This window comes from Muscardinus avellanarius (assembly GCF_963383645.1).
Source record: "Muscardinus avellanarius genome assembly, chromosome: 2".
Taxonomy (NCBI): domain Eukaryota; kingdom Metazoa; phylum Chordata; class Mammalia; order Rodentia; family Gliridae; genus Muscardinus; species Muscardinus avellanarius.
The window spans coordinates 117,028,058-117,040,357 of record NC_137787.1 but is presented as its reverse complement, the minus strand read 5'-3'; the positions used below and the strand labels follow the sequence as shown (position 1 = coordinate 117,040,357).

The 12,300-nt window shown below is 42.0% G+C and overlaps 1 protein-coding gene across 24 annotated transcripts in view; it reads right to left on the bottom strand.

Annotated features, from left to right (window-relative positions):
- Window positions 1-12,300, bottom strand: part of CLASP1 (cytoplasmic linker associated protein 1) — a gene marked incomplete at both ends in the record, with an annotated part of 233,863 nt that overhangs the window by 46,478 nt on the left and 175,085 nt on the right. For all 24 annotated transcript variants that reach the window (XM_080689046.1, XM_080689042.1, XM_080689029.1 and 21 more), the window contains 3 exons: window positions 5,726-5,869; window positions 6,823-6,901; window positions 9,688-9,851. In XM_080689046.1, the coding sequence (XP_080545172.1) occupies window positions 5,726-5,869; window positions 6,823-6,901; window positions 9,688-9,851 (387 nt within the window). The remainder of the gene's footprint in view (window positions 1-5,725; window positions 5,870-6,822; window positions 6,902-9,687; window positions 9,852-12,300) is intronic.

Sequence of the window (12,300 nt, the reverse complement as noted above, 5' to 3'; positions counted from 1 at the left end):
TAATCTGTTTATTTAAAAAATTTAATTAGGCCCAGTGTGGTGGGCACACTTGTAATCCCAACGCTTGGGAGGCGGAGACAGGAGGATTGCAGCCAGCCTTGCTGGCTTAAGAGACCCTGTTTCCAAATAAAATATAAAATAGGTCTGGGAGTGTAGCCCAGAGGTAGAAGGCCCCTGGGTTCCATCCCCAGCACCACAAAAAAAAAAAAAAAAAAAAAAAAAAAAAAATTTCATTAGATGTTAGAAAAAAACCCCACATACATTTGTGTGTGCGCACGCACAGCAAAAACTATGTTACAAGGAGAAATAAAGCAGTTCACTGAAATTTTAGCAGGAAAAAGCATTCGTATTAACTATTTATTTATTTATTTATTTATTTATTTATTTATTTATTTATTTTTGGTCCTGGGTATTGAACCCAGGAACATTCTGCCTCTGAGTTAGAGCTCCAGGCCTATTTTATTTTTTATTTTTTGGTGGTAATGAGGTTCCTGGAAACCTTTCTACCTCTGGGATACACTCCCAAACCTATTTTCATATTTTTATTTGGAAACTGGGTCTCTTAAGCTAGAGAGGCTGTCTTCGAACCTGCGTGATCCTCCTGTCTCCAACTCCCAAGTGCGGGGATTACAAGCGTGAGCCACCATGTCCAGCCCTATTTTATTTTTCATTTTGAGACAGGGTCTCACTAAGTTGTGGAGGGCCTCACCAAGTTACTGAGGCTGGTCTCAAACCTGCAATCCTTGTGTCTCAGCCTCCTAAATACTGGGATTCCAAGTGTGTGCCACCATGTCCAGCTCTTTTTTATTTTTTTTTTTAAACTTAGAAATGATCTTGCTAAGTTGCTGAAGCTGGCTATAAACCTGTAATCCTTCTGTCTCAGCCTTCCAAATCCTTGGATTATAGCTTTGTACCATCATGCTGGGCTCATATGGAAAAAAAAAAAAAAAAAAAAAAGGGGACTTGGATTTTAAGAACTGAAAATGGCATTTAAAAATTAGAAAATATATATCAGTGCATTTCTTTTTTTCCCTCTGTCCCTCCCTTTTTTTTTTTTTTTTTTTTTTTTTTTTGGGTGGTACTGGGGATTGAACCCAAAGGCATTCTACCTCCTCAGCCCTTTTTATATTTTGTTTGGAAACAGGGTCTCACAAGGTTGCAGAGGCTGGTCTTGAACCTGCAATGTTTCTGTGTCAGCCTCCCAAAGTACTGAGATTATAGGTGTGCACCACCACAGCTGGCTCAGTAGAAAGTTTTCTCATTTATTAAACAGCTCTGACTGCCCTTTTCAGAGGGTATTAAAATTGCTTCACAGTTATCAGAGGGAAGGTATTTTGAAACCCTCATATATTTCTCATTTTGTACTGTTCAATTAAGATATGGTAGCGGTCTACACTCAACACAACTGTTCTCCTGGGAACGAGGTTAATCCTGAAACATATCATGACACCAACAGTGACAACAGGCATATATCCCCTTACGCTTACATTTATATAGTGTTATATTAATTTTCCCAGTGTCTTCACAAAGGCAGCTGGTATTAATAATCTAAAGTGCAGACAGTGAGATAGGCAGTATGAATTAGTACATGTGTTTTAATCTCCCTATTTCCAATTTTCTTCCAAGTTTCCTTCTCTGGGACAAGAGAAGGAAGGAGCTGACCTAGCAGGGAAATCTTCCCCTCCTCAACCTGGCTGCACGGGGACTGGAAGCAGGGGTGGATGGGGTCAGAGAGAAGCAGCAAGGGCTTAACCAAAGCTGGCTGGGAGCTTAAAAGACACTTCTTCTCTGAAATCAGCGAGGCACATAGAATCAAAACCTTAGGAATAAGATGAGTCCAAGAAAGCTGGTTGTGGTGACACATGCCTGTAATTCAGTATTTGGGAGGCTGAGACAGGCAGATCGCAGGTTTGTGGCCAGCTTCAGCAACTTAGTGAGGCTCCCTCTGCAACTCAGTGAGATGTTGATTCAAAATAAAAGATAAGTTTCAAAATAAAAGATAAGTAATTCAGAAGTAGAATGCCAGGACTTCCGGGAATATGGTGACCAAGAAAAGCGGGGCTTAAGAGCCCTACTAACAACCAATCTCCATTACCACAAAATCAGCGCCTTTCATAGCCAGAAAACACCATCACCAGAGAAACAAAAAAAGCACCAGGCTCCAGAGAGAAAGCAGACTGAGAACAGAGCTCAGAGCCACAGAGGAGATACACTGGCCTCACGCCCGAGGACACGGCAGCAGCGCCATACTGCCGGCGGCAGTGGCGAATTCACCGGACGGCTACAGAAAGCCGAGCTGAGCCGCTGCGGAACAGCCAGGCGGGATCTTTCGGCGCAGGGAGCATCTAAAACTCCCAGTGGCTGAGCTCAGCACACGCTGCAGGGACTCAGAGTGGAACTCAAAACCAAGAAGAAATACGCCAGCCTCACGGCCGAGGGCGTAGGAGCGGCGCCATATTGTTACCGGCGGCAGCAGCAGCGAATTCACCGAGTCCAGTACAGCTACATCTGCGTACTCAAGAACAGTGAGTCAAATTGCGGGCCACAGAAGAGAAATCCCAGTACTGTACTCCCTGGGACTTGACCCAGTGGGGGAGGGGCGGTGGCAGAGATATCACACCATAGGAGAACGTGCAACCTGGCACCCCCCATAATCTAAAGCAGCCTCTATTGACTCCCTGGGTCAGAGACTCTGTGATACAACCCAGTAAAGGAGTAGTGGGGTCAAAGATACTATAGACTCGAGATCCAGAGCACCTTAAGCGAAGTCATAGTGACCCAAGGGAAGAACCCAGAGAAGGCACAAACTTCCAAAATCATGGGAAAGAGGAATAACAATGGAGCAATGAATGCCCACAACCCCACAACATCAGAACCCGATAAAACAGAAAATCAGAGATTTCTAGAAGATCAAATCAGGAAAATAACTGTAGAAATAATAGAGGTGCTTTGAAAAGAGTTCAGAGAGAGCCAAAAAGAGATAAAGGATGCAATTAATGAAGTAAAGGCCTCAATTCAAAGCACAAACACCGATTAGACCACATGGAGAACAGAATCTCACTCTTAGAAGATGATCATTCCAAAAATGAACGCATAGTTTCTAATCTAGAAAAAAATATCCGACAGCAGGAATCTGACATTGAAGAAATATGGGTCCATTTTAAGAGAGCTAACCTAAGAATAATTGGAATAGAGGAGGGAAAAGAAAGTGAAACTAAAGGGATCAACAATCTCTTCAAGGAAGTAATAGCAGACAATTTTCCAAACATAGAGCAAGAGGTTGATACACAGGTCCAGGAAACTTATAGAACTCCCTTTAGACAGGATCGGAGAAGAGGAACCCCACGCCACATGATTGTCAAAATGACCAATGTGGAAGCCAAGCAGAGAATCTTAAAGGCAACAAAAACAAAGGGCCAACTGACATTCAGAGGCAAACCAATTAGAATCACTCCAGACTTCCCAAACCAAGTCATGAGAGCCAGAAGGGCTTGGAGTAACATACTCCAAACTCTGAAAGAAAACAACTTCCAGCCAAAAATTTCCTACCCAGCAAAACTTTCTATCAAATTAGATGGAGAAATAAGAAGCTTCCACGACAAACAGAAACTGAAGGAATTTATGTCTTCAAAACCAGCGCTAGAGAAAATACTCAAAGAGATTAACTACAAAGAAGAAATAGGTAACACACACCAGAACCAGAGAAACAAGAGTTTCCATCCAACAGACAACTAAGATTGGTTATCTGTGGAGATTCATTATTTATGTTAGTCTTTTACCTATCTCTAAATGGTATTGTTTGCCTTTATTGTTGTTAATTTTTAGGATGTCTAGTTGGAATATTAATATACCTTCAGATATAGCATTTGGAAATATTTTATCCCATTCTATTAGTAACTGTTAACTCTGTTTACATTGTCTTTGGATATACAATATTTTTTTATTTTTTAGGGAGTTTGTATACTCTTCTGTTGCCTGTACAATAGAAATCATATCCAAGAAATCACTGCCAATTTCAATGTTGTGAGGTTTTATGACCCAGATTTTCTTCTAAAAGTTTATAGTCTTAAGATTTATATTTAGATCTTTTATCTATTTTGAGTTAATATTTGTAGATGGGATTAGGTAAGGGTCCAATTTTATTCTTTTCCATGTAATTTTAATTTTTTAACAATATTTAGTTAAAAGATTATTATTTCCACCACCAAATGTTCGTGGAAACCTTGTCAAAAATAACTTGACAATATAGGGAAGAATTTAGCTCTAGGCTTTTATTTAACTCCAATGGTTTATATATCTGCCTTTAGAACAGTACTACACTGTTTCAATTATTGTATCATTATATGGTTTGAAATCAGAAAATATATATCTTCTAGCTTTGTTCTTTTTCAAGATCGTTTTGGGTATCTAGAGTCCATATTCCATATTAGGATAGATTTTTTTTCTGAAAAATAAATATATAAATATATGATAGTTTCACTTAAAAAAAAAAGAAGTAGAATTCCCCCCTAGGTTCAAATCCCAACACCACACACACACACACACACACACACACACACACACACACACACACGACAGTCTGAGAACCTCCATCACTTGCTAAGTCCTTTATTCAATAATTAGAACCCCTCCTGGAGTGGACATACCCATGCTTCCCATAACAAGGTGGGAATTCAGAGGTCAAAATGAGACTTGAAAGAGACAGTCATAATTGAGATTTAAATCTTACTTGATGACAAAACCCTTGGCTTTTAGATTAGGCCACACTGCTTCTATAATCAGAGATTCTTAGAGCCATTTAGTAATTTCATCTTTTGAAGGCCATTTATATGCTTTTTCTGCTATAGCCAACAGCATTTTATACTTCCTATGTGGTGGTTCATGCTTGTCATTATAGTACTTGAGAGGCTGAGACAGAAGGCTCACAAGTCCAAGGCCAGCCTCAGCAACTTAGTGAGACCCTATTTTCAAATAAAGAATAAAATTGGGTGGGGTATAGCTCAGAGGTAGAATGCCCCTGTGTTCAATCCTCAGAGCCAATAAATAAATAAATAAACGAATGAATGAATGAATACATCCATCCATCCATCCATCCATCCATCTGAATTACTCCCGCCCCATTCCATTTCCCAAATTACAGGGAGCATGTTCTAAGTGTGGCATACATGCTACACCCCCAGCCATATTTATTATTTGGTAATAGGGCCTCACGAAGTAACTGAGGCTGCCCGCAAACCAGCGATCCTCCTGTCTCAGCCTCCCAAGTACAGGAATGCAAATGTGCGCCACCATTCCTGGTTGGTTCTTTGCTCTTCTTAAAGTCAAGACTGTTATGTCTTACCAGACTTTTAGACTGCATTTTACTACCAGGATCCACACAGCTAGCTAGCCTCAGATCTGCATCACAGCACCTGATGTCAATGCTGCCGTGTCCTTGTAAAAGACCCCGCAAACTTGTAAAAGACCCTGTAAACGTGCCTGCAAACTACAAAGCAGCTAAAATGGACCCCTGAAAAAACTGCGAGGCTCTCCGCTTTCCATTTTGACACTCAGAGCCTGGGAACGGGCAGCACAGAAGAGAGAAGAGGCGGAAGCAAAACCTAGCCTTTGTCCTCACAGAGACACGGGGGCGTGAGGACAGTTTGCAAATTTCTAGAGGAATTTCTTCTTTGGAATACAGGTGTAAGAGCAGCCTATAATTAGACTTAAGTTATCTTGAACGTACCTTTCTCACGTCTGAACTCTTTGGTTCTGTTGTCCAGGTTATGATTCTAGAAACAGCAAGCCTTGTCTCACTAGAGTTTACAAAATCTGTTGGATCCATTTGTCTGGCCAGAGACTCAATGTATTTCAGGATTGCAACTTTGACCTGAAAGACCCAATAATTATAAACATTAAGTATACTAAGCAAATCTTTGAATATATATTTATTTTTCTTTTGGTATTAGGGATTGAAACCAGAGGTATTCTACCTCTGAGCCACACCCCCAGCCCTTTTTATTTTTTATTTTGAAACAGGGGTTTCTTAAATTGCTCAAGGTCTCATTAAATTGCTGAGGTTGGCCTATAACCTGCTATCCTCCTGTCTCAGCTTCCCAAGTACTAGGATAATATGTACTACCATGCCTGGCTTGAACAGAATTTTTAACTGGCTGTCAAAGAAAAGTCACAGCATTGATACTGCCTTCCTTTGTCCAGAATTTATGTTTTCAGGTGGGGTGCCACCCTATTCCTTGTCTGTGCTGCAAGACTCTTCAAGGGCTGCTCCGCCACTGAATGGGAGGCAAGCTCACTCCGCAGTAGATTTTGTCACACATCCAGGCCTGTTCCGTGAGACAACATGGCCAGCCAGCAAGCTCACATTCAGTCCTAGCTTCTGCATTGACTTCTCAACAGGTTTGGACCTCAAGAGAAAAGGGGGCTTATTCATGAGGCCTTTCCCGTAACCTCAGCACAAATTATAATAGACGGTTCCCAAAGAATAGATGGTGTACATAAACACATACATGTTCCCTCCCTGATAGAGTAACAAGGCAACTCAGTTTTCTTATTATTATTCTGATTTCCTACAGGACTTAGATAATAGAATACGGTACCATCATTTTGGTAGTTTCTAAAAAAAATTAAATATATGCCTACCTAATAAACCAGCAATTTTTCTATTAGGTACTAAACCAGGAGAAATAGGAACATGTCCACAAAGAGCTGAAGAGCAACGTTCATATATTTATTCATAATAGCTAAAACAAATCAGATATAAAAAAAAATTTCAAGCTACTTTGAGTTCCAGGGTTTGAATCGTAATGACAAATAGATACTGACCTTGAGATTTGGAGTTTGAGTTTGATCCACAATAAATCTCATCAAAATATTAAATTGTTGATCAAATGGAAAGGAGTCCCTATGATAACAAAAAAGAGAAGTGTTTGTTTTAAAGAATTTTATTGTAAAAAAAAATGAATGTAAAGCTATATAACAAAAACACTGATACCAATAGAGTATGTAAAAACTTATTCACATTTTTATTTTTTATTTTTTGTGGTACTGGGAATGGAACTCATGGATGTCCTACCTCTGAACTACATCCCCAGCCATACTTTTATTTTTTAGTTTGAAACAAAGTTTCACTAGGTTGCAAAGGGCCTTGATAAGTTGCTGAGGCTGGCCAAGACTCTGTGATCCTCCTGTCTCAGCCTCCCAGGTACTGGGATTACAGGCAAGTGCCACCATGTCTAGCTCTATTCACATTTTTTGAAATACTACTTTTAATTTTGTATAAATGCAAATACGTTTATACTGAAAATTGAGAAAAAGTGAAATCTCCCAAAACACATACTAAAGTTACTTTGAGTAGCTATTTTAAATATTAAGATGAAACCGCAAAGTTAAGGAAGATTCCTGTCCTTTTCAGTATCTGCCTCCTTCCCTCAGCTACCTTTGTAAATCCAGCCTTCTTATCAAACACTTCTGATCCCCACATGTTATTTTTACATCTTAACTGAGTTCCTTACAGCTCGAGCTAATCATGTGCCCTTTTTGTCCTGGTACAACTTTTTGTCCTGGTAAAACTGTGACAGAAAAGTCCCGCCCAGCTCCAACTCTCACACAGCACCTGGGCCCAGGGAACCCTACTCCTGTTCCACTCCTTGCCTGTGACTGACGCCTCCTTGTGGCCCTCACAACCCTCTGATGCAGTAAAGGGCTCCTGGTGGAGCTGGTGCTCCTGCTCTTAAGCTGCAGCAGCTACTAGTACCAGCTTCAAGCTGCACAGTGGGCTTGGGGGAGTGCTGAGGCCATGTCTACACTAAGGGTAAGACGCTGTGATGCAAGTGCCCAGCAAACCTGAGGTTGAGCAGCTGCCCCTCGCTCTGGAATCTCTTGGATGCTTTACCTAATCTATAGAAGCACAGTAAAACAAGAATGGAGGCTCGAGTCTACAGAAGAGTGAATAAGCACAAGATTGATGTGAAAATTAAAAAGAACAGCACAAGCAGAGCCCGAAGCTCTAGAGAGTAGCTAGCACACATCCTATTCCAACAGCATCACCACAGCTGACAGCTAGCCAATTTCATTCCATAGCACCCTTTTTTTTTTTTTTTGGCGGGTCTGGGGATGGAACCCAGAGGCATTTGACCTCCGATCTACACCCCTTGCCCAATATTTTATTCTTTATTTTGAAACAGGGTCTCACTGAGTTTCAAAGGGCCTCACTAAAAGCTGAGGCTGTTCACAAACCTCCACCCTCCTGTCTCAGCCTCCCAAATACTGGGATTACAAGCGTACGCCACCACGCCCGGCTACAGCACCCTTTCTTCACACACCTATTCGAACCCCGAAAGCTTCAAAGACCAATGCTAGACCCAAAGAACACTTTAGTAAATGTGATTCGAGCGACTCCGTCAACACACCACACATGAAATGCAGTGCCCTCTGGCTGCAGCCCTGGGGTGGAAGAACACACTGCTGGAACTGGTGGTTTCAACCAGGAAACGTACCCTGTGGTTATGCCCAGCTGGAGCAAAGGACACCAAGGTAGACCATCACTTGGGCCCAGAACCTGTGTAGCACCTCTGGACCACCTGAAAACCCCTCCAAACAATCATGTGCAGACTCCAGCTGCACTTCCCAGTGGCCCAGTGAGAAAAGAGAACCATGGAAGTATTCTTGGGACTCAGACCAAGTCTACTGAGGCTAGAATTCTTTTATTTTGGGGTTGGGGGAGGGAAGGGTTGAATGAAGGGGCATCCTACCTCTGAGCTATACCCCTAGTCCCTTTTTATTGTTATTTTGAAACAGGGTCTTGCTAAGTTACTACACACTGGCTTTGAACCTTTGATTCACCTTTTCAGCATCCCAAGTACTGGGATTACAGATTTGTACCACTCTGCCCAGCTGTGGCTTTAAAACAAAAACAAAAACAAAAACTCCTGCATCACTGGGCCCAACAGAGCCACAACTGGCCACAACTGTTCACAGCCTATTGGTTCCTGTCTATGTTCCTGTCTATACCAGCTCCTCAGTAGCACCATTACAAATCTGCTCTGATGCTCTCCTGGCTTCCCCACCTCCATCATCCAAAGGCAGGGTGGAATCTGAAAGCTATATTACATGTAATGTTACTTTGAGTTCTTTGAAAAGCCAGAAGAAAACCTCTGTGGACAACATGGTTCTACAGCTGTGCAAAGTGTACAGGGTCAGGAAACAAGGGACTCAATGGCACAAGCAAGGGCATAGAGGAGCAGGTGCAGGCCAGGCCAGGCAGGGAGGAAATGGTGCTGGCGCTGTGTGTGCCCACGCACAGGAGGGAGGACACACGCTGGGGGTGGCTGGAGTCACAGGAGCAAAGCTGGAGCCATGGTCAGAAAGCCCATGTTTTAGTTCCTGGACTGCCACTAACCCCAGGTGTGACCTGAGCAAGGCCCGATGGTCTTGCTCGGGCGTGACACAACTTAGTAAGACCCTTTTTCAAAATAAAAAATAAAATAAGGCTGGGTATAGTTCAGGGTAGAGTACCCCTCGGTTCCATCCCGAGTACCCCACCCCCTAAAAAGAAAAAGAGTGAGGGGGGCTGGGGGGCATGACATGAAAGCTGAACAAGAGACAAGAGACTCAGATGGGGACAGAGCCCACGGGGACAGGCATGGCAAGAAGTCACAGACAAGACTCTCATACCGCCTCAGCACTCACCTTGTGACATCTAGTGCCTTCTGAACTTTTGCTTGCACAGATCCAAGTAAATCTGCTCCCATTTTCTTAAGTAATTGTGTGAGAAGAACAAAAAGCCAGTCTTGTAAGTCATCCTTATGAATTATTATAAAATCCACAAGAGTCTCCAAAAACATACTAAAAACCTGGCACAAATGAAAACAAAACATTTCATGTTTAATGTCATGATTTCTTCCAAAATCTAGAAAACAATTTACAAGCCCATGCGTGCTTTGTTCAGGCTCTTGACACTTAGGGTAGCACTGTTAACTGCTCACAACCAGGTGTGGTGGCACATGCCTGTAATCCCAGTACTTGGGAGGCTGAGACAAGAGGATCTCAGGCTGGAGGATAGCTTTGGCAATGTAGTGAGACTCTCGGGAATCTAGCAAGACCCTGTTTCCAAATAAGAAATAAAACTGGGCTGGGAGTGTAGTTCAGAAGTAGATAGACTCTGAGTTTAATCTAAACAAAACAACCCTCAAGTCGGGCGTGGTGACACATGCTTGTAATCCCAGCATTTGGGAGGCTGAGATAAGAGAATTGTGGTTTCAGGACATTCTCAGCTACTTAATGAGGCTCCTTGCAACTCAGTGAGACCCTGCTTCAAAATAAAGAATAAAAAATAGGGCTGGGAGAGTAGCTCAGAGGTAGAATGCCCCTGGGCTCCATCCCCAGTACCGAGGAAAAAAAAAAAAAAAAAAAAAAAAAAGAATAAAAAATATGGCTGGGGGTGTAGCTCCAAGGTAGAATGCCCCTGGTTTCCATCCCCACTATGGCAAACAAACAAACAAACAAAACAAAACAAAACAAAAAAAAGAAAAAGAAAAAAAGAAAGAAAGAAGAAAGAACACGCCCCCCCCACCCCACCCCAAACAACTGTTCACACTGTAGAAGGCAAATACTTTGCGGAAAACTGATAAAGGGCTGACACTTACTCTCTGTTGTGAGTTCCACAGCAAACCAGGCCATGCAACAAAACAAATTCCATGTTAGTCCACAGTGAATGAATACCACTGTCATGCAGTTTCTGAATAAATCCTGAAAAAGCTACAACTGATAAATACGCATTCCTCCCTCAAGATAAGCCTGTCAAAGTCAGTACAGAGAGAAATGAACTTTTCTGAGTGTAATCTTGGAGGCTTTTATTTTCCAAAATGAGAGAGAAGAATAGAGAGATGAAGAGAGGGAGATGAAGAACTATCCTTTCTTCTTGTTAGTACTCAGAAAATACTATCATAAGATGCAAAAGGAAGAAAACCTATTCACTACTGAGGAGCTACTGCCTTTCACTGTAGTCAGTTACTTGATACATGCCAATTTCAGATATTAGGAAATAAAAATTATAATAAAAGATACTGACTGCTTTCATAATTCTCCTGCTGCTGTGTAATTATTCTGCTCTCTAGGGTGAAACACTCCACGGTGGTGTATCTTAGGCCCAGTTTTAGACGGGTAAGTAGCACCATGGGCCCTGCCTTATTTGTGGACTTACTCTACTGGGTCACACACCTCCTCAGTTCTAGCATGGCAGGTGCTCGTCACCAGGGTTCTCCACTAAGACACTCGAGTCAATGGGCCCTGGCTGAGGATTCCTGGCTTAGTCAATAGTCAGCTAGCAAATATGAACTAAACTGAGACCTCCAAACTCACTGGACAAGAGCCTTCTGATGGAAACAAAATTCCTTCTTTATCCTCACATTCTGCTTCTGAATCAGCAATCTAGAGGTAACAGAAATTTCATCAATGTTCAAATCCATCTAATATCCCTTACGGTATAAGTCTTATGAACTATATTATACTTATGCTTTAAATATTACTGCTTTTAACACTATCTTAGGAAAAAAACCTGAATGCTTATGTTTTTGGATAACAATGAGGTCTTTAAATACAGCCTATTTTGGAGCTGGGCGTGGTGGTGCATGCTTGTAATCCCAGCATTCGAGATGCTGAGACGGGAGGATTCGTGGTTTGCGGCCAGCCTTAGCTACTTAGTGAGGCCCTCCGCAACTTAGTGAGTCCCTGTTTCAAAATAAAGAATAAAAAATAGGGCAGGGGGTGTAGTTCAGAGGTTGAATGCCCCTGGGTTCCATCCCTAGACCTGCAATGAATAAATAAATATGGCCTATTTTGAATTTTATTAATTGTTGATGTTATCTTTGCTGGGAAAGTATTACCAGGAAATTTAAGACATGTTAGAGACTGATAAAACTGTTGTAGGAGCCAGGTGTGGTGGATATGCTTGTAATCCCAGCATTTAGGAGGCTGAGACAGGAGGATTGAGGACAGCCTCAGCTACTACTTAGTGAGGTCCTTTGCAACTCAGTGAAACCTTGTTTCCAAATAAAGAATAAAAAATAGGGCTGAGGGTGAAGCTCAAAGGTAAAATGCTCCTGGGTTTCATCCTCAGTACCGAGAGAAAAACAAAAAACTGTTGTAGGTGCAAGAGGGCACAGAACCACCTGTAATCATTCCTCTAGGCTAGTGAACATCTCAAAAGGCAAGGGCCAGATCTGCTTTCCTGGAACTGTAGCTCATGGCAGGCACTCAGTAAATATTGAATGACTAAGCAGACAGATGGAGAGATGATAGATG